Source organism: Mercenaria mercenaria, chromosome 17, assembly GCF_021730395.1.
Source record: "Mercenaria mercenaria strain notata chromosome 17, MADL_Memer_1, whole genome shotgun sequence".
Classification (NCBI taxonomy): domain Eukaryota; kingdom Metazoa; phylum Mollusca; class Bivalvia; order Venerida; family Veneridae; genus Mercenaria; species Mercenaria mercenaria.
Genome location: NC_069377.1, coordinates 36,913,167 through 36,935,618, shown reverse-complemented (window position 1 = coordinate 36,935,618; position 22,452 = coordinate 36,913,167). Strand labels below are relative to the sequence as shown.

The following is a 22,452-nucleotide window of genomic DNA, read 5'->3' as shown; positions in this document are numbered from 1 at the left end:
GGATTTTAATATTACTTTCCACAAATGTTTTCCGCGATGAGATGACGTGTCATGCGCAAAACCCGGACCCCTTAGCTTAAAGGTCAAGGTCACAATTGGAGGTCAATGTCAATAGGGATTTTTTCCTGTCCTGTCCAGAACCCTGCACTCCTTAAAGGGATTTTAATATTACTTGGCACAAATGTTCACCACCATGAGACGGAATTTCATGTGCAAGAACCAGGTCCCTAGTTCTAAGGTCAAGGTCACACTTAGAGGCCAAAGTTCAGATACAAGATGTACTTTGTCTGATGCATTTCTTTTTCATGCATAGAGGGATATTGATGTAACTTGGCACAAATGTTCATCACCATGAGACAGATTATCATACACAAGAACCAGGTCCCTTGGTGTAAGGTCAAGGTCTCACTTAGAGGTCGAAGGTCAAATTCAAGAATGACTTTATTCAGAGCATTTCTTCTTCATGCAGGTAGGGATTTTGATGTAACTTGGTACAAATGTTCACCAGCATGAGGCAGCTTTGTTTTTAGAATTACCTCCCTTTTAGTTACTAAAAATAGATTATATTTTTATTACTGACCTTAAGGAAAAATCGAGACCACTTTTCTGTGGTACAACATGCATGGTACATCCAATTCTTAGGTCTATTTTGACCTATGTTACTATAAATAACTTATATGATTACTTTTTTATAAACGGCCGAAAACAATTCCATATGAAAACAACTGTATGTTTTTATATTTATATATGCAAATTTCAATCCAAGTGTTTTGTTTTAACATATTGTATATATAGTAGAATATTGTTTATACATCATTGACAGATACCAGTTCATTATGTTATATTGCAGTAGAGAAAATTAGGTGCCTTCCAGTAGGGGACTTGATATTGCCTCGGATCCGCTTTACCTGACAGATTTGTTTTGTATTCGCTTGGTTAAGAGTCATATCAACATAGCTTTTTCAGCTTTTAATCCAGGTAACCCTCCGAACATGTGTTTCAGGCATAGGCTGGCACACACAGAAACAACAACTGAGCTTGCGTAAGCCAGCTGAATTGTTTCTGACATGAATAATTCTCTAGTCCGAGCAAGGTTTCGAAGCCCGTATCAGTGAAGAGTGACCTTAACCAATTGACAACGGAGGCCCAAAATTATTCTGACAATATTGACTAGCAGTGTGATTCACTGGATCATGCACGAGTAAAGCCATATATTTTGTGGTCGTTTGAGTGTTCTGCAGTTCGGATAGCGTTATTCGTTCAAATTTCTTTCACTTTCGACAGCACTATGAAAACACAGCGTTATAAATATGAAACTTGATATAGACGCTGTTTTTATCCTTAATCCGTGTAGCTTAATCTACCAAGCCCATATTTGCATCACGTTTTTGCTTGTTACAATCCAATCTTTCTACTATTAATTAAGATATATCTGATTATCTTAGTAAAAGAATTACTTGCATGTACACTGGCACAAGATCAGAAAGAAAATGTCACTGTACATATTATACATGATCAAGAACGGGAAAATGTACCGCCCATTTCTCACCTAAAACGCGCAGTTCGATAAACGGCTATTATGCATACTGAACGAGTGGCAATTTATTTTCCGGGGTGTCTCTGTATTAAAGTTGAGACAATGTGACAGGTACACGATGGAAGATAAATCGCCACTTATCCAATATGCATAGTACCCATTTGCTAGGGGTAGTGTATTGCATTTGCAGTGGCTTTTACTTTCTGGTCTTAGTGCCAGTGGACATGTATACTAACCAGTAAACTTTGCGACTGTTTAAATACTAGTACTTTATTTAGTAGTGCAAAGCACCAACTTGGCTTACATACGCTGTTATCATTCATGAAAATAAGAACATACAAATACTTTGAACAAATATTTTAATCGCAGAAAATCAATGTACTTCTACTTAAGTGCATGTCATATCTAAACAAAACATAATGCAGAATGACAAATGTTCGCAAACTGTCTGTACACTACTTAAAAAGCTTATGATAGGACAACTCAATGCTATTATTTTATATAAATGTTCATTAAAAGTACGTGTATACACTGCTTATAATAAGATACGCTTCACATGGTTTGGGTTGCTTCCACGCCGACATTATGATTTAATCACCATTTTGATAATACACTTGTTTATGTCAATCACATTATATTTTGTTTCTACATTTTGTATTCAGCAATGTATTCTAGACCACGTTCAGTCGTCTTTTTCAGTAAATTGAATCTGACTGTTCTGAAATTGTTTTATCCACCATTGTCTGAAACAAAAAAGAAATCAACACAAAATGAGGTGGACGATTTGAGAAATGAGCCGCACCATGAGAAAACTAACATAGTGCATTTGCGACCGGCATGAATCCAGACCAGCCTCGCATCCCTACTGTTCGCTAACAGTTTCTCTAATTGCAATAGGGTTTGAAATCAAACAGTATGGATCCTGACCAGACTGCGTGGATGTTAAATGTTAGACTTTGTTACGATACTGGAACGTAGTGACAAGTAAGTGAATTCTTGCTCTGTTTGTCTAGGTATATAGAAATAAAACAGTTCATACTTGTTTTTTTTTTTACTTTTACACACATACACTAAAATATATATCTGTGGTTCTGATTCTATTTGAATGTTGATAAAGATATTAAATTGCAGACGTAACAATACGAAACAAGTTTATGCTCCGGCACGAACACTCATCACAATTTCTCTAACCAAAAAACACCAACTTAATTATATTTGATCTAAACAAAAAAGCTGTGTTGTACCCGCAGGAAGTAAATAATCATGGAGATAGGGATCATCGTCGTCTGTCTCTGCAAAAATAAAATTAAGAAATATAAAAGACCAGTAACCGTATAACATAACTTCAGAAATTCAGACACAGACGTTAAAGGTACTCTCTCTAGATAAAAACTATAGTTTTACACAAGTGCAGTGAAAAATACGAAAAGGTCAGAAAATTTTCAGAAGTAGAAAGAATTACAAAATGAAGATACAGCGAATCGAATTTCAAATATCTAAATAGTAAACCTGAACTTCAGACATACATCTGGGTTCAGTAGACTAAATTTAACTGTTCAAAGCAAATGTTTTATAAGTACAGACTTTACAAAATAGTTCCAAAGAACATACTTTAGAAGAAGCAATATATAAAAATCTCTCTAAGCAACTGCATTGTATATATTTACTTCCTGTGACAAATGCATTGAAGAAGTCATCTGAGACCAGAAGAGAGTACTATTAGGCAGTGATCAGTGGTTTCACGCAAATTGTCTATACATAGGGACGAAACTTACAGTCCTTCTCAGATTCAAGGTTTGCTTGGCATTTTCAATATTTCGGCAAAAATAACGCAACTAATCTTTACTTCTCGAATAGTTTGATTTTCTTCCTTGAAATTAAGCGACAATGCAACAAAATCGAGTGAACAATAAGATAGATCGGTGTGATTGCTTCTCAATTCCTCAAAACTGTAAGCCCCAAGAAGGGGTTTCCCTCCTTAACACAAAGGTCAATGTAACTAAAATGAAAATGCCGAAATTAAAAGTAATAGTTTACTTTCCTCTACATTACATACAGATCAGTGAAAATTAAAATCTAAGACCTACACCAGGTCACCAGACATCTGCTGCATTGGAAAAACTGGTTTAAACAGGTCAGTACAACAGAAATCTTCTCATAGGGCCTAAATAACAAGGTCTTCAAAATACTTGATAAGTCGAAAACAGCCTGATTTAAAATCAAACGTAGAGATCTATATGACACTTTTCTGGACAACCTTAGATACTTTAACCTCTAACAAATTGTCCCATCTAGGAATGAATATTATACTAAATCTTTTCTAACCAAATACCCCACCCAGCAAGCCTTGTAACCTCGGAACATGACATTGCTTTTCATGAATTGACTATCAACTCAGAAAGACCAATCCAACCATATGTCAATCAAATTTTACAAGAAAACTAAGTGGTCAAAATGCAAGTTTGGTCTACTTGAGATTGGTACTCAGCTATCCAGTTTAAACCATACTAATCACAAATCCATGCAAAACATTTTAAAAAATAAATATTTAAGCTGAATGCTAAACATATACAAACAAAAGTGAGTATGTCATGTGTGGACATACCTTGGTTAATCTACCCCAAAATCGTAAGAATTATAAATAAACGGGACAAAAATGTATTTAAGAACCTCCTTTTTGAAGAGTATTCAATTCCTACCATTAACCTACTTCTACTGCAATTCTTAGGGGACGTAGGTTCAAGCCCTTCTTTTTTTTCTTATTTTCCTTTTTTTCTAGTAAGTTTTTACCTTTTTCAAGACTTATTTTTGATTTTGTTTTGTATAAAAATGGAAAAAGATGAATCTTATAAGCGATTTCTTGGTGTTCAAAGTGAATTTACTACTTAAACATAAGGGGTAGAGTTACACATCTTTAAAAATATTGAGTTACATGTGGTGAAAGTTCTCTATTTTGCTTTCACTATTAGATTATATATTGTGGAAGAAATTTAGGTAGGTTTTACGTCTGCCCTAAGGTTATTTTTATATGAAGTAAGCAAAATTCAAAACAGAAATACAGCGTTTGACCTTATTGTTTCAATGTTGAAATATGAATTCTGTCTCACTAAATCCGTTTACTTGAGGCATAATATAAAAAATGATATTGACATTTTTATTTTGTGTTTTATAATTGTTTACCAATAGTTTGATGTTTCTTTTATTAAAATTAATGGTAAAATGAGTTCTCTGCAAACGTTTTGGATAGTGGCCATCACTTTGAAATTTGTCTCTACTTGAGCCTGAGGAGATACCGTAAGTTATACAAAATTTATAAAAAACGGCACGGTAAAAGTCGTTTAAAATTGCAAAATAGTACAAAACACGGTTACCTTTCAGAATATACCAATCAAAGGCCATTTTGTAAACATTACTATTAGTGATCTAATACCTTAAACATGAAAAAAGATAACCAATCAACAATCGTATAAATATCTAAGGACGTTAAATCTAAGATTCAACTGCCTATTTGTCTTCTTTGGAATCTGTAATCTTACTTGGTGACTCCAAAAACGTTCTACTTGTTAATTTAACACAGCAAAAGCAAACGTTATGGTGTGGCTCTATCGAAGATTGAGGGTCTTATTCATGCTTACATGGTATTAAAGGTAAAACATCCTCAATAAGCTTTTAAAAGTCCAAGCCCCTAAGTCTGAAACAACTCAATAAGAAATTATTGTGCAAATTATAAATAAAGCCTTTGATCCTGATGAAAATTTCCAAAGAGTGCTACAATACCATAATCAAAACATCGGTCCAACCACGACAAACATAGTCTAACAGGACAAGTCCTAAAATACCGGAAAAGGGCAGTTCTTGCACCAGTTTGCAAGAAAGGTTACAAATCCGAGGCTATTAACTATAGACTCATATCCCTATCATGTATTGCCTCTTATTAATGGAATATATTCTAAAACAGCATGGCTCATGTTGACAAAAATGATCTTCTTAGCCTGTACCAACATGACTTCAGGTCAAAGCATAGTAGTGATGCACACCTCTTAAGTTTCACACAAGAGATATTCAACAATCAATAAACTCACGCCACCGTAATGGTAGTTAGTAAAACTGTTGACAATGTTGACCATTATTTGATTTACAAGCTCAATGTCCTGGGAGTCCCCCGTTGGCATCCCACTGGATAAGGACCTATCCAAAAGATGAGCAGTGTATGGCTTCACCTCAAATAAACCTCATGTTATCTTTGCGGTTCCACAAGATTAATCATTGGCCCCTTTAATAAATGTTCTCCCAGAGTCCATCAAAAGTAACTCGTTGACACCACTTTCTATCTGACGATTAAATCCTTGCCATATTTTCAAACCCTTAAAAAGAATATCCATTCCCTAAAAGCCTGACTAAAGGACTGGTCAAAGGAGTACAACCCAGATTGTTGTGAGTTACTTAGAATTTCTCAAAAGAAATAAACTGCAAAATACCTGAGTGTCACACATGATATCTCAGTTGGTCAAAATATATTGATGGCATAATATCAAAAGCAAATAACTCACATGATTCATCTTAAGAAATATCAAAACAAACATCATAAAAATGAAAGTAAACAGCATACTAGTAGTACACCTATATCCGGCCATAGCTTAAGTTCTGCTCTTTTTTAATGTAACATTTGCAAACTTCCCTCACAAACAAAATTAAATGGGTACAATGATCAGCAGCTCAGTATGTCCTCAACAATTATGGCTAAACAAGCAGTGTCACTAAAATGCTAAAAGGAGCCAACTGGACAACGCCGCACTTCCTTAAATCTTGTTTTGAAATTAAAAGAAGTCGTAATCTTATACCATCACTGCTTGATCCCATCATCTATTACAGCACAATTCCATTCTTCCTCCTATTTTCCAAGACAAAAACGTTTCTGGAATGGTCTCCCCTTGTACATACAGTTCAATTGGAATGGTCTCCCCTTGTACATACAGTCCATCCCAGTTAGATTCTATTTTTTTGAGCAGCTAGCAGCTGCAACATATTTGAGCCGCACCATAAGAAAACCAACATAGTGCGTTTGCGACCAGCATGGAACCAGAACAAGCCTGCGCATCCGCGCAGTCTAGTCAGAATCCATGCTGTTCGCTAACAGACTCTCTAATTCCAATAGGCTTTGAAAGCGAACAGCATGGATCCTGACCAGACTGCGTGGATGCGCAGGCTGGCGTGGATGCGCAGGCTGGTCGCAAACGCACTATATTGGTTTTCTCATGGCGCGGCACATTTATCTATAGCTATGTTTTCAATTTTAGTAACTGAAGTTTAATTTTTCACCTTAGCAACTTGCTGATCTTTTAACAATACGTTCCAGACAAGCGCCTCCAAGTCATATTTTGAGTGTTGTGCAGTACACCGTAGATGTAGGTCTGTATATCTTTAAAATGGAAGTGTGCATTTCACGTATACGAACATATATCAGTTATATTACTAAACATGATAATTTAAACAACTAACCTAAATTCCGTTTCAGATGCGTTTGTACTGTTCCTACTTGTGTTACTGGTGGTTCATTTTCCCAAGGAGCAGTGTCTGAAACATTTAAAATAAAAAGATAGTGTATAGTTTGATTCTTAAATAGAACATTTAATATGGAAACTGATTCTGTAATTATCTACTGATAATGGGTAGATGGTACGAATCTTTTGGCGTGTTTTACTCAAGTTTTAGTTCAAACATTTAAAGCGTAATACAATTCATCGCAAATGTGTGTTGACTTGGGTACAACAACTTAAATAAGTAATTGATAAGACTTAAACCCTACATCAAAATGAAAAAGTAAATTTACAAGAATTTAATTTACAATCGCTTTGCCTTATTAATTCAGTGACAGGGAACAGTTTCGCACCTGGAGGAAGCAAGTAGTCATAGAGATAAGGATCTTCTTCGTCTGTTTCTGTAAAATATAGAAGGTCAGAGCCCGTATATATCAGCACTTTACAACTGAATTAAATATGATACTTCAAAATGCGAAACGTTCAATTTCCTCTATTTTTGATAAAAAAACTACATTGATACACGTAATTCTGCTTGAAGGTAGTTCAGCAGATAGAAGTTATTATTAGAGCAAAAGTAACAGCAGTAAAATTAATTGATATATTATTATATTACTAAACATAATAATTTAAATAACTGACCTAAATCCCGCTTCATATTCGATCCTCCTGTCCCTGTGTGTGGTAGTTGTGGGTCATTTTCCCAAGGAGATGTGTCTGAAAATTTTCTAATCGAAATAGAATAGTGTCGAAAGTAATCATTATACAGTCCATTTAGTAAAGAAATTGAATCTTCAAGAATTTTTAACATTTTATCTTTTGATTATAGGTAGGGATATAGCTTTTTTAGATGTTTAACTTAGAATTCACACATTTTTTCCCATTATTTCAGTGCTAGGAAACGTGCAAATATGTTAGCAAAAAGAAACGATTTTTGAGTTATTTAGAAACACCAACTTTGAACGAGCAGAAATCTAATTATAGATTGTCCAAATGTACGGGGGATTGAGCACTTGATAAAGATGAGAAGTTAAAGTTATTAAACCTCTAACGTAATTTCGACAGCAGATAAAATCATTAAACATTCTGAAGCAAGTTTAGTCTTCAGCACAATCGAACTGTAAAAGAGACCCTACACCAATGGCATTTGACACGAACATGAGCATCCAGAAAATAAACTACTTCACACCTGGAGGAAGCAAATGGTCATGTTGAATTGGATCCTTGTTGTCTGTCTCTGCAAAATATAGAATACAAAAGCCCGTAATATACCAACACTTTACAAGTGAAATTAAATCTGATACTTCAAAAAGCAAAGTGTCCAATATGCTCTAATTTATTAAAAAAAAGAAAACTAGTAATACACCTAATTCTGCTGAAAGTTAGTTGAGCAGGATGAAGTTATTAGTAGTGCAGTAACAGAAGTAACAGCAGTAAAATTAATATATATTTTTTATGTTAATAAACATAATGATTAAAATAACTAACCTAAATCCCGTTTAAGATGCGGTTGTCCTGTTCCTACCTGTGGCATTGGTGGTTCATTTTCCCAAGTAGCTGTGTCTGAAACATTTTACATTGAAATAAATTAGTTTCGATTGTGCTTGATGTACAATCCATTTAGTGAAAAATTCGGATTCTTCAGGAATTTTTGACATTTCATCTACTGAAAACAGGCAGAGGATTTGCATCGTTTTTTCTGTTTGGCTCAATTTCATTTAATGTTATATATCTAAAGTTTGTTTTGGCTTGGATACTATTACTGTAAGACCTATACAAACCCCTTATATTTGAATAGGATTTATTGACTTAGAAGGGGCCGAATAAGTTTCATAAGTTTAATATTGTATTTCTTATAAATAAGGGAAATTGAGCACTTGAAATCAATGTAATGATAAAGTTATAAAAACTCAAACGTAATTGCGACAGTAGTTTAAATCATTGGACATTCTGAAAGAAGTATGTTCTGTTGAAGATGTTTCTGATTATGCTTCCTAAGGTTACTACATCTGATACCAACATAAGAATCTAGAAAAACGGTTTCACACCTGGAGGGAGCAAATAGTCCTGGAGATAAGGTTCTTCGGCATCATAGAAGACCAGTGCTCTTTATAGATGATTTAAAATTGTGAAATGTTCAAGACATCGAACTCCTACACCGCCCATCGTGTGTTGGAATGATCTACCACCGAGCTTAATGTAACACCTTGTGCAAACGCACATGTAGCCCATGGGCATGCCTTTCTTAAACAGAAAGACCTCGTGCTCGCTCGATATCATAATATAAAGCCTAATCATCGGTAACACATATATTGCAGAGACTAAAATTTCAGTGAAACACATAATGCGAAAAAATACGAAACTTGAAGAAACTGATATTAGTTCTTTGTTATTTAACATCATTACTTTGACAACTTACCTAAATTCCATTTAAGATGGGTCTTTCCTGTTCCTACTTTTAGCTGCGGTAGGAAATTTCCGAAAGATCGTTGATTTTCCCACGGAGGCGTGTCTGAAACATTTCAGTTCAAAGTTTCTCAAATCAAGGTAAAATGTAATTATAATATAGCTCCGTTTACTTCAGTCAAACCCCGTGCAATGTAATTATAATATACATGTAGCTCTATTTATTTCAGTCAAACCCTGTGCAATGCTATTAAAATATAACACCATTTACTTCAGTCAAGCTCTGTGCAATGTTATAATAATGTAGCTCCAAACTTCGTGCAATGTTATTATAATATAGCTCCATTTACTTCAGTCAAACCCCGTGCAATGTAATTACAATATAGCTCAATTTACTTCAGTCAAACCCCGTGCAATGTAATTATAATATAGCTCCATTCACTTCAGACACCCCGTGCAATATAATTATGATATAGTTACATTTACTTCAGTCAAACCCCATACAATGTAATTATATAATATAGATACATTTACTTCAGTCAAACCCCATGCAATGTAATTATGATATAGTTCCATTTAGTCGAGAATTAGGACCGTATGACTTTTGACAATTTGGACTTAACTACAAATAAGATAATAGGAAAAGATAATTTACTGTATTTTTCTCATTTTTGATCGTGTTTAGATAATGTGAGATAACGGAAATAAAATATGCGTTGCTCGGGATTCAACATGTACACGGTAAGACCTAAACAAATTCCTACATCAAAATGCTGAACTTTGAAAGCCCCTTATTAACTTTATTAAAGTCTTATCAAAGTTTATATGCTTGGGTAGAAGTTCACCAGTGTGTCATTTACAAAGGTTTATGCGCTATACTTTCGGTGCTAAGATATATGCAAATAATAACCTTTGTGGAAGTTAAACAAGCAATTTTATATATTTACATGGGGTTTTAGTCATTCTAGATACTATCTTTTTGAATGAATAGGTAATATTATTTTAGGGATTCCAATCTAGATCCAGGCTTAATTATGATGAAACAAAGAACTTAAAGAAATAAATGAGAAATAAACTCTATTAACAGTGAAAACATAATTCAGTTAGGAGTAAAACGTTGGATGTGTTCTTCAGCACCAGCAATCATCACACTGGTTTGCTGTTTGCCATTATCTAACCAAAAATTATAAAACTGCAAACAAAAAGAAAACTATGTTGTACCTGGAGGAAGTAAATCGTCATTGAGATAGGGATCGTCGTCGTCTGTCTCTGCAAAGAGGAAGAAGCAAAAAAGTGATATTTGCTAGCAATTATGTTCACAAAAAATAATTTAAACAACACATCGTTATCAGAAAAAACTTAGGTTTGCGAGCCTCTTTAGGTTTCTTAAGAAGTATCCTCGTACATTCAGTCAGAGCCGTTATATTTCGATCTTTTCACGTTGTTTAGCACGGCTTTTATGCCTCTGTAAAACATAGAAGACCAGTGCTCTTTACAAATGATTTAAAATTGTGAAATGTTCAATACATCGAACAGCTACACCGCCCTTTCTGTGTTGGAATGACCTTCCACCAAGCTTTTATGTAACACCTTGTGCAAACGCACATGTAGCCCATGGGCATGCCTTTCTTAAACAAAAAGACTTCGCACTCGGTCGATATCATAATTTTAAGCCAAATCATCAGTAACACGTATAATGCAGAGACTTAAATTTCAGTGAAACACGTAATGCGAAAAAAGACGAAACTTGAAGATACTGATAAAATATTGATATTAGTTCTTTCTTATATAACATCATTCCTTTGACAACTTACCTAAATTCCGTTTAAGATGGGTCTTTCCTGTTACTACTGATCGTTGATTTTCCCACGGAGGCGTGTCTGAAACATTTTAGTTCAAAGATCAAGATATAATCTAATTATAATATAGCCCCATTTACTTCAGTCAAATCCCATGTAATGTAATTATGATATTGTTCCAATTAATCGAGAAGTAGGACCGTATGAACAGAAAATTTACTGTGTTTTCCTCATTTATGATCGTGTTTAAATAATGTGAGGTAACGGAAATGAAATATGCGTTGCTCTGGATTCAACATGTACACTGTAAGACCTAAACAAATTCCTACATCAAAATGCTGAAATGGTGAAACAAAGAACTTAAAGAAATAAATGAGAAATAAACTCTATTAACAGTAAAAGCATAATTTTGGTAAGAGTAAAATGTTGGATGTGTTCTTCAGCACCAGAAATCATTACACTAGTTTGCTGTCTGTCATTATCTAACCAAAAACTATAAAACTGCAAAGAAAAAGAAAAAGAAAACTAGGTTGTACCTGGAGGGAGTAAATAGTCATTGAGATAGGGATCTTCGTCGCCTGTCTCTGCAAAGAGAAAGAAGCAAAAAAGTGAAATTTGCTAGCAATTATGTTCACAAAAAATAATTTAAACAACAAATTGTTTCCAAAAAGTACTTTCATTTAAGCTTGTGAGCCTCTTCGGGTTTCGTAAGAAGTCTCCTCGTACATTCAGTCAGAGCCGTTAAATTTCGATCTTTTCAGATTGTTCAGCACGACTTAAATGCCCCTGTAAAACATAGAAGACTAGTGCTCTTTACAAATCAATGATTTAAAATTGTGAAATGTTCAAAACATCGAATAACTACACCGCCCTTTCTGTGTTGGAATGACCTGCCACCAAGCTTTTATGTAACACCTTGTGCAAACGCACATGTAGCCCATGGGCATGCATTTCTTAAACAGAACGACCTCGTACTCGTTCGATATCATAATATAAAGCTTTATCATTGGTAACACATATAATGCAGAGACTTAAATTTCAGTGTAACACGTAATGCGAAAAAAGACGAAATTTGAAGATACTGATATTAGTTCTTTCTTATTTAAAATCATTCTTTTGACAACTTACCTAAATTCCGTTTAAGATGGGTATTTCTTGTTCCTACTGATCGTTGATTTTCCCACGGAGGCGTATCTGGAACATTTCAGTTCAAAGTTTCTCAAATCAAGGTATAATCTAAATAATATATAGCCTCATTTATTTCAGTCAAATCCCATGCAATGTAATTATGATATTGTTCCAGTTAATCGAGAAATAGGACCGTATGAAAAGAGAATTTACTGTGTTTTTCTCATTTTTGATCGTGTTTAAATAATGTGAGATAACGGAAATGAAATATGCGTTGCTCTGGATTCAGCATGTACACTGTAAGACCTAAACAATTTCATACATCAAAATGCTGAACTTTGAAAGCCCCTTAACTTAATTAAAGTCTTATCAAAGTTAATATGCTTGGGTAGAAGTTCACCAGAATGTCATTTACAAAAATTAATGCGCTATACTTCCGATGCTAAGGTATATGCAAATAATTACCTTCGTGGAATATAAACAAGCAATTTTATATATTTACATGAGATTTTACTCATTCTAGATACTATCTTTTTGAATGAATATGTAATATAATTTTAGGGATTCCGATCTAGATATGGCTTAATTATGGTGAAACAAAGAACTTAAAGAAATAAATGAGAAATAAACTCTATTAACAGTAAAAACATAATTTTCATAAGAGTTAAACATTGGATGTGTTCTTCAGCACCAGCAATCATCACACTGGTTTGCTGTCTGCCATTATCTAACCAAAAAATATAAAAAGGAAAACAAAGGGAAAACAATGTTGTACCTGGAGGGAGTAAATAGTCATTGAGATAGGGATCGTCGCCGCCTGTCTCTGCAAAGAGGAAGAAGCAAAAATGTGAATTTTGCTAGCAATTATGTTCCCAAAAAACAATTTAAACAACAAATTGTTTACAAAAAGAGCTTTGAATTAAGCTTGCGAGCCTCTTCGGGTTCCGTAAGAAGTCTCCTCGTACTTTCAGTCAGAGCCGTTAAATTTCGATCTTTTCAGATTGTTCAGCACGACATTAATGCCTCTGTAAAACATAGAAAACCAGTGCTCTTTACAAATGATTTAAAATTGTGAAATGTTCAAAACATCGAATAGCTACACCGCCCTTTCTGTGTTGGAATAACCTGCCACCAAGCTTTTATGTAACACCTTGTGCAGACGCACGTGTAGCCCATGGGCATGCATTTCTTAATCAGAACGACCTCGTACTAGGTCGATATCATAATATAAAGCGTAATCATCTGTAACACATATAATGCAGAGACTTAAATTGCAGTGTAACACGTAATGCGAAAAAAGACGAAACTTGAAGATAGAGATATTAGTTCTTTCTTATTTAACATCATTCTTTTGACAATGTACCTGGATTCCGTTCGAGATCGGCATTTCCTGTTCCAACTGATCGTTGATTCTCCCACGGAGGCGTATCTGAAACATTTCAGTTCAAAGTTTCTCAAATCAAGGTATAATCTGAATAAAATATAGCCCCATTTACTTCAGTCAAATCCAATGCAATGTAATTATGATATTGTTCCAATTAATCGAGAAATAGGACCGTATGAAAAGAGAATTTACTGTGTTTTCCTCATTTATGATCGTGTTTAAATAATGTGAGATAACGGAAATGAAATATGCGTTGCTCTGGATTCAACATGTCCACTGTAAGACCTAAACAATTTCCTACATCAAAATGCTGAACTTTGAAAGCCCCTTAACTTAATTAAAGTCTTATCAAAGTTTATATGATTCGGTAGAAGTTCTCCAGAATGTCATTTACAAAAGTGTATGCGCTATACTTCCGATGCTTAGGTATATGCAAATAATAACCTTCGTGGCATATAAACGAGCAATTTTATATATTTACATGAGATTTTACACATTCTAGATACTATCTTTTTGGATGAATATGTAATATAATTTTAGGGATTTCCATTTAGATCATGGCTTAATTATGGTGAAACAAAGAACTTAAAGAAATAAATGAGAAATAAACTCTATTAACAGTAGAAACATAATTTTGATAAGAGTAAAACATTGGATGTGTTCTTCAGCACCAGCAATCATCACTCTGATTTGCTGTCTGCCATTATCTAACCAAAAACTATAAAACTGCAAACAAAAAGAAAACTACGTTGTACCTGGAGGGAGTAAATAGTCATTGAGATAGGGATCGTCGTCGCATGTCTCTGCAAAGAGGAAGAAGCAAAAATGTGAAGTTAGCTAGCAATTATGTTCCCAAAAAATAATTTAAACAACAAATTGTTTTCAAAAAGAGCTTTGAATTAAGCTTGCGAGCCTCTTCGGGTTTCGTAAGAAGTCTCCTCGTACATTCAGTCAGAGCCGTTAAATTTCGATCTTTTCAGATTGTTCAGCACGACTTTAATGCCTTTGTTAAACATAGAAGACCAGTACTCTTTACAAATCAAATAATTTAAAATTGTGAAATGTTCAAAACATCGAATAGCTACACCGACCTTTCTGTGTTGGAATAACCTGCCACCAAGCTTTTATGTAACACCTTGTGCAAACGCACATGTAGCCCATGGGCATACATTTTTTAAACAGAACGACCTCGTACTCGTTCGATATCATAATATAGAGCGTAATCATCGTTAAGACATATAATGCAGAGACTTAAATTTCAGTGTAACACGTAATGCGAAAAAACACGAAACTTGAAGATACTGATATTAGTTCTTTCTTATTTAACATCATTCTTTTGACAACATACCTAAATTCCGTTTAAGATGGGTCTTTCCTGTTCCTACTGATCGTTGATTTTCCCACGGAGGCGTATCTGAAACATTTCAGTTCAAAGTTTCTCATATCAAGGTATAATATAATTATAATATAGCCCCATTTACTTCGGTCAAATCCCATGCAATATTAATTACAAACATTTCAGTTCAAAGTTTCTCATATCAAGGTATAATATAATTATAATATAGCCCCATTTACTTCAGTCAAATCCCATGCAATGTAATTATGATATTGTTCCAATTAATCGAGAAATAGGACCGTACGAAAAGAGAATTTACTGTGTTTTTCTCATTTTTGATCGTGTTTGAATAATGTGAGATAACGGAAATGAAATATGCGTTGCTCTGGATTCAACATGTACACTGTAAGACCTAAACAATTTCATACATCAAAATGCTGAACTTTGAAAGCCCCTTAACTTAATTAAAGTCTTATCAAAGTTTATTTGCTTCGGTAGAAGTTCTCCAGAATGTCATGTACAAAAGTTAATGCGCTATACTTCCGGTGCTAAGGTATATGCTAATAATAACCTTCCTAGAAGTTAAACAAGGTATTTTATATATATACATGGGATTTTAATTATTCCAGATACTATCTTTTGAATGAATAGGTAATATTATTTTAGGGATTCCAATCTAGATCATGGCTTGATGATGGTGAAACAAAGAACTTAAAGAAATAAATGAGAAATAAACACTGTTAATAGTAAAAACATAATTTTGATAGGAGTAAAACGTTTGATGTGTTCTTCAGCACCAGCAATCATCACACTGGTTTGCTGTCTGCCAAAAACCAAAAACTATAAAACTGCAAACAAAAAGAAAACTATGTTGTACCTGGAGGAAGTAAATAGTCATTGAGATAGGGATCATCGTCGCCTGTCCCTGGAAAGAGGAAGAAGCAAAAAAAAATGAAGTTTGTTAGCAATTATGTTCACACACACACACACACACACACACACACACACACACACACAAATTAAGCAACACATTGTTTTCAAAAAGAACTTTGAATTAATTTTGCGAGTCTCTTCGGGTTTCTTAAGAAGTCTCCTCGTACATTCAGTTTCGATCTTTTCAGATTGTTCAGCGCGAGTTTTATGTTGTGTTATTGGTACCGTTTAATATTCCAGCTTGAACATTTCGGCTTGAGTGATTCCAATAATCACGCTTTCATAGCTTTGGGTATTGTATAAATACTCGTTTGACATGGTGCCTGTTTCTTTTTTAATTTTGCAGTTTCTGTGATATGCAGGCTCCACAGCCTCAGATTATCTTTCTAAATTCCATTTTGTTTAGCTCTACCCGTTGTTTTCTCGTTTAGGGCAAACTAATTATTCTAACTTGGGACCATAAGCCGCTTTTCATGGAATTAAACACTAGTTTATCATTAAAGGTTCCATGTGCACTGCCGTATGAACGCACTTGCGAACGTCTCTAAATTCTTTTTTTTTTACTTGTAACATGTGTAAATGTTGAGTTCTGCTCAACCCGGGACTAGAGGGCGTGAACGGTAGCATGCATTTCCACTGCCGTCCATGAACAGTCTCAATCAAATCGAGCCTACAACACTTTCATTTTTTGTCGTGCTGAGCGGCCTGTGGAGTTTCCACTTTTTCTATTATATATTGCAATACCATGGGATAGGTCTATTTCATTGTTTAACCCGCCCGCTTAGCTCAGTAGGTAGAGCGTTGGTCTACGGATCATGGGGTCGCGAGTTCGATCCTCGTGCGGGGCGTATGTTCTCCGTGACTATTTGATAAACGACATTGTGTCTGAAATCATTAGTCCGCCACGTCTGATTCATGTGGGGAAATTGGCAGTTACTTGCGGAGAACAGGTTTGTACTGGTACAGAATCCATGAACACTGACTAGGTTAACTACCCGCCGGCACATTACTGAAATACTGTTGAAAAACGGCGTTAAACCCAAAACAAACAGACAAATTTCATTGTTGTTTTTTTAACAAATTCCTGTCGTACCAACGACCCTTCTAGAAGGGCCGCAAACACTAAAAATCCATTTAAGAAAATCCTGCACTGGTGATACCTTTGGTTGCGGTAGAAAATAAACTCTTTCATTTTGTTCATCCAAGCCAACGCAAGACAGAGGTGCTGTCATTAGTGTGTATCTTGATATAAATAGCAGCGAGGCGATTGGTATCAAACAATATCATCACTTGGAAGAATGACATAATTTGATTGATAACCCCATGTAAATATTTTATAATGTGAATTAATGGTGAGTAATAATATAAATATGTGGCCGCTATAAAGGACACCATACTATACTGGTATTAAGATAAATGGTTACCTTGTGCATTCTTGAGATTTCTAGTGGTGTGTGATGCTGTTTCTTCAATATTGCCAACTCCCTACAAATAAGCAACAAATTAACACCTAGTTTTATGTTCTGAATATTGAAAATTGCCTCATTATAATCCCTTGTCCCCGAATAAAAGGTTAACAATCGCAGTGTAGAGAATCAACTTTTGTTTGATCCGTCAAATCTGATACAGGATGTTTCGTAAATTGCAATTTTTTATGCAAGATTTAGAGAATCGTTATTCATTATTTCAAATGTTTCCAAGATGGCAATAAGATATTTTCGTTCTTTTTTTTAAAAAAAAGTACTAGAAACATCTGTCAGCAAGGTTCAATGAAAACAACATTATTAAAAAGGCATTATGAAAGGGACCATCGCAAACATACAGTAATAACACATATTATGAAAGGGAGCACCGGAGACATTCTTTATTAAAACACAGTATGAAAGTGACCATCTCCAACAAACATTATTAAACACATTATATGAGAGACCATCTCCAACAAACATTATTAAACGCATTGTGTGAGAGACCATTGACAACATACATTATTAAACACATTATATGAGTGACCATCTCCAACAAACATTATTAAACACATTATATGAGAGACCATCTCCAACAAACATTATTAAACACATTATATGAGGGACCATCTCCAACAAACATTATTAAACACATTATATGAGAGACCATCTCCAACAAACATTATTAAACACATTATATGAGAGACCATCTCCAACAAACATTATCAAACGCATTATATGGGAGACCATCGCCAACAAACATTATTAAACACATTATGCGAGAGACAATCTCCAACAAACATTAATAAAATAAAGACTAAAACACACAAGACTTTACCATGATACAAGCAAACATACAGGTGGTTGAAAAATATTCAGTTTGCAAATAAAGTTAAGTCAATACAGCATGTGACTATAAGCGTCATACGCTATATTTTAAGTAATGTATATAAAAAGTACATTGACCCACCTGCCACATCAAGATAACTTTATGGAATCTGCAATACTGTAATACCTGATCTGATTTGTCCATATTTGTAGCGAAAAGAGACTTAACTTTGGCAGCAATTTCTTCAAACATACTCGGCATCTCTAACGAGGCAACATGACAAGACAAGCTAATAATACAAGGTTACATGACAAAGTGGCAAGACAAGGTAACAGGCAATGTGACAAGACAAGCTAATAATACAAGGATACATGACAAAGTGGCAAGACAAGGTAACAGGCAATGTGACAAAGTAACAAGAGTAGGTAACAATACAATGTGACAAGACAAGGGAACAATACAAGGTTACATGACAAATTGCCAAGACAAGGTAACAGGCAATGTGACAAATTAACAAGAGTAGACAATGTGGCAAGAATGTAACAATATACAATGCAACATGACAATGTGACAAGACAAGCTATTAATACAAGGTTACATGACAAAGTGGCAAGACAAGGTAGCAGGCGATGTGACAAGACCAGCTAATAATACAAGGTTACATGACAAAGTGGCAAGACAAGGTAACAGGCAATGTGACAAAGTAACAAGAGTAGGTATTAATACAATGTGACAAAACAAGGGAACAATACAAGGTTACATGACCAACTGCCAAGACAAGGTAACAGGCAATGTGACAAATTAACAAGTGTAGGTAACAAGACAATGTGACAAGAATGTAACAATACAATGTAACATGACAATGTGATAAGACAATGTGACTAGACAAAAATACTTTTGACAGTGATATACCTTTAAAGTGAATGAGTTACCACAATGTTATACATGTAGTTATGACAAATTTACACTTTCTTACTAGTTTAGTACAGCAGAGACGTCCGTGTTATAACAAGATTAGAAATGCTTACATACTAGCATAAAACAATCTAAATATAACAGTTAGATGGACTACACCTGTTGAATTACATTATAAAAATCCACCATGCTAGAAACGTACTTGAAAAACTGACATTGTCTATTCATGAACATGATATCAAGGAAGAAGGTTTTCATTTTCCCAGGTAAAACGTTCTTATAATGGGATAATTATACTTTTTTGAAAACATTGAGGAAATAAATCTACCGTCTAAAAAGAAACCCCATCCTCCGTTTGAGATATGTCCAAAAACTCGGTAGAACCTGGTATTGGACAAGATCTAAACACTCAAGTGCGTCATAGCGTCACTGTATTAATGTATAAAGAGAAACCAATGTTATGTTTGCCGTGAAGTGCTACCGTCAAGTACGTAGTCAAGACATAAACATAATACTGCTTCAGGTTTACTTATTTTCAAGATTTTGTAAGAAGACAAGGCTATTTATTTTCAAAATTTCTTCGGCATTCTGTACATGTCTTTTTACTTTTCTACCAAAGGGAAGCAAAAAAAGAGGTATAATATCGTTTAAATATCCATATTCTCATCAAGGTTTTAAACTTACACTGCATTGTAAATACATCTTATATACAATATAACAATTCACTGCAGGATAGGCTGGAAAAATAAAACACCTTTCTATGGGATATCATATTGGTTTATGGATAATGTCAGTTTTCACAAAAGAGTGTATCCTCCTCCACAAATTATACAAAATATCCACATTGGCGTCTGTCGCAATCAAGGAAATTAACATTAATTATGCATTTGTGTATAGAATGCACTATTTCTAAAATACATTAAACAGCCGTCGCATATGTGTAGAGTGGTCCCTCTAAGATGTATTCAACACATAATGACATACACGTTTAGATAACACATACACAATTACTGAGTCTCTTACCACTATACGCTTTGTTTCAAGTTTGACGACCCGATGTTCCCCCTCCTCTATCACTGTTCTGTAAACCGGTGCATTTTTATTTAGACGTTTATTCTCTTCCAGCCGTAATTTCAAGTTATTACCGCTGTCTCGCTTTAAATTGAAGTCCAAGGTCGCCGGCAACCCCCTATACAAATTACGCTTCTCATGGTCGTCACTAATGTCCTCCAGTGAGACAACTTCTATGTCAGCTACAAAGTAAAAAGTAATAAACCAGGCTATAATGACCTTACATGGCAAGTCTCTTTGACACAATTTAAACCGGTAGTTTTAAAAGTTGTAACAAATAAATAATGCATTATTTTTATCCAAAATCAGAAAAAAGTATCTTTGTGGAACGTAATGTGCATACGCTACATCAAAAAGCCAAATACAGATAATTTGAAAAGGATTTCAAAAATCATGAAATCAGAATTAACCATGTTTAATATCGCACTGAAATTAATTTAGAAGAACCTCTAGTTACAGGGGCAAAGTAATGTAAATAAGTCTAATATGCCGGTTCAGTTGCTGTGATACGTATGCGCCGACTTGGTGATAATATACAAACCTGAAGCTTACTAATAGTCATATATTTTCATTTCGATTCATATTTGTAACGACGAGTAAAGTGGGTTCGACGCATATTTCTTGGAAATATTGGTCTATAATTAATTGTTTTATACTTTATTTTACACAATGTTAACTTTATGATTCACATAAGACATTTTGCTTTACCATTTAAATGTTAAAAATTTATAAGCAATCTCACAGGCACCAGAACAGAAAGAAAATGTCTCTTTACATGTTATACCCTACCCCTAGGTATTCTATAAGAACCATGGTCATGAACGGGGAAGTGCACTAACCCATTTCAATCGTATATTTCTCACCTTAAACGCGCAGTTCGGTGAATGGGTACCCAGCATATTGAACAAGCGGTAATTTATCTTACATCGTGTACCAGTCACTTTGTCTCAATATTTCATATTGCACAGATACTCCACATAATTTATGCTTTCGTACACGTTACAGAAAAAAACTTGCGTGAACTTCCCTAATGTACATCCGGTCTCGGTGCACGACAACTCGTCGAAAGACAATTGGTCGAATAAGACAGTTTTCCGATTATGACATTAGGCCTACTGCGACAGTTCGTCGAAGCCTTTAATGCGACAAATGGTCGAAATAAATATTAATTATTAAATACTATGACACTTGGTCAAAAGGTGATAATAGTAGCAATTCGACTAATTGTCTCACGCAGATACAATTACCTACTTATTTTCAGTTCTTTGATTTTGAATTTAAAGTCATACATTTGTATACATCTGTACTGTTTGCTTAATTAATATTGCACATTTATGCGGCATATACACATACAGTTCGATTACTAGGTCATACGTGTTTATACGTTTTCAAAGCAAAATTTCTCTACATACAAAATGACCTTTCTAACTTTTGATTATGTTTTGTTTTTGGCTTGAGCTCACGTTTTTCTTATATTAGAAACACTAAAATATGGAAGCCGGAGTTAAGGTTACAAAACGCAATCTTTAATGTTTACACACATTGTGTTTACAAAAACGAACTGTTTTTGCGTACACGTGTAGTTAAACAACGACTGACATACATTTTCACATCAGCCAATCAGAATGGTTTTGTAATCTAGACCGGAACTTCACTAGAGAAGTTCAACGAGGTTTTGTTTGTGTAACGTTGAAAAACTTTGAACTACACGTTGTTCCTCTCAACATGGTCAGCTTTTAACGAGAATTTGAAAGAATTCTCTCCCTTAATTATTGACTGTTACTGACTTATTATGGAACGTACCTGGAATATATATATAATATATTTATTACAGTACAATGCCTATCAATCTATCTATTAGATAATGGCGGACAACAATAACAAAGGGGTTCACGGGAAGGGTTATGTGACGTTATAGGATTAGTATGGTACGGCATCCGTCAGTAGATTATTGTATTGGGATGTATAGGTCGTAGAGGAGAATGCATCATAAAATATTGGAATATAATATATAAATTGTATTGATACTATAGACCTTTGACAATTCTTATTTTATGACCTATGACATTATTCCCTCCTTTGTGAAAATGTCGTCCTCGACATTGTATTTCAAA

The 22,452-nt window shown here is 34.5% G+C and overlaps 1 protein-coding gene across 36 annotated transcripts in view; it reads right to left on the bottom strand.

Annotated features, from left to right (window-relative positions):
• Positions 1 to 1,881: 1,881 nt before the first annotated feature.
• Positions 1,882 to 22,452, bottom strand: part of LOC123536539 (cell surface glycoprotein 1-like) — a 353,687-nt gene continuing 333,116 nt past the window's right edge. For 32 of the 36 annotated variants that reach the window (XM_053527913.1, XM_053527917.1, XM_053527914.1 and 29 more), the window contains 12 exons: positions 12,408 to 12,473; positions 11,816 to 11,863; positions 11,295 to 11,360; positions 10,702 to 10,749; positions 9,494 to 9,586; positions 8,563 to 8,637; positions 8,264 to 8,311; positions 7,717 to 7,791; positions 7,428 to 7,475; positions 7,037 to 7,111; positions 2,782 to 2,829; positions 1,882 to 2,280 (listed from right to left, as the gene is read on the bottom strand). In XM_053527913.1, coding sequence (XP_053383888.1) covers positions 2,267 to 2,280; positions 2,782 to 2,829; positions 7,037 to 7,111; positions 7,428 to 7,475; positions 7,717 to 7,791; positions 8,264 to 8,311; positions 8,563 to 8,637; positions 9,494 to 9,586; positions 10,702 to 10,749; positions 11,295 to 11,360; positions 11,816 to 11,863; positions 12,408 to 12,473 — 704 coding nt within the window. In that variant the 3' untranslated portion in view covers positions 1,882 to 2,266. The remainder of the gene's footprint in view (positions 2,281 to 2,781; positions 2,830 to 7,036; positions 7,112 to 7,427; positions 7,476 to 7,716; positions 7,792 to 8,263; positions 8,312 to 8,562; positions 8,638 to 9,493; positions 9,587 to 10,701; positions 10,750 to 11,294; positions 11,361 to 11,815; positions 11,864 to 12,407; positions 12,474 to 22,452) is intronic. The other 4 variants (XM_053527916.1, XM_053527929.1, XM_053527921.1 and 1 more) reach the window with 4 other exon arrangements.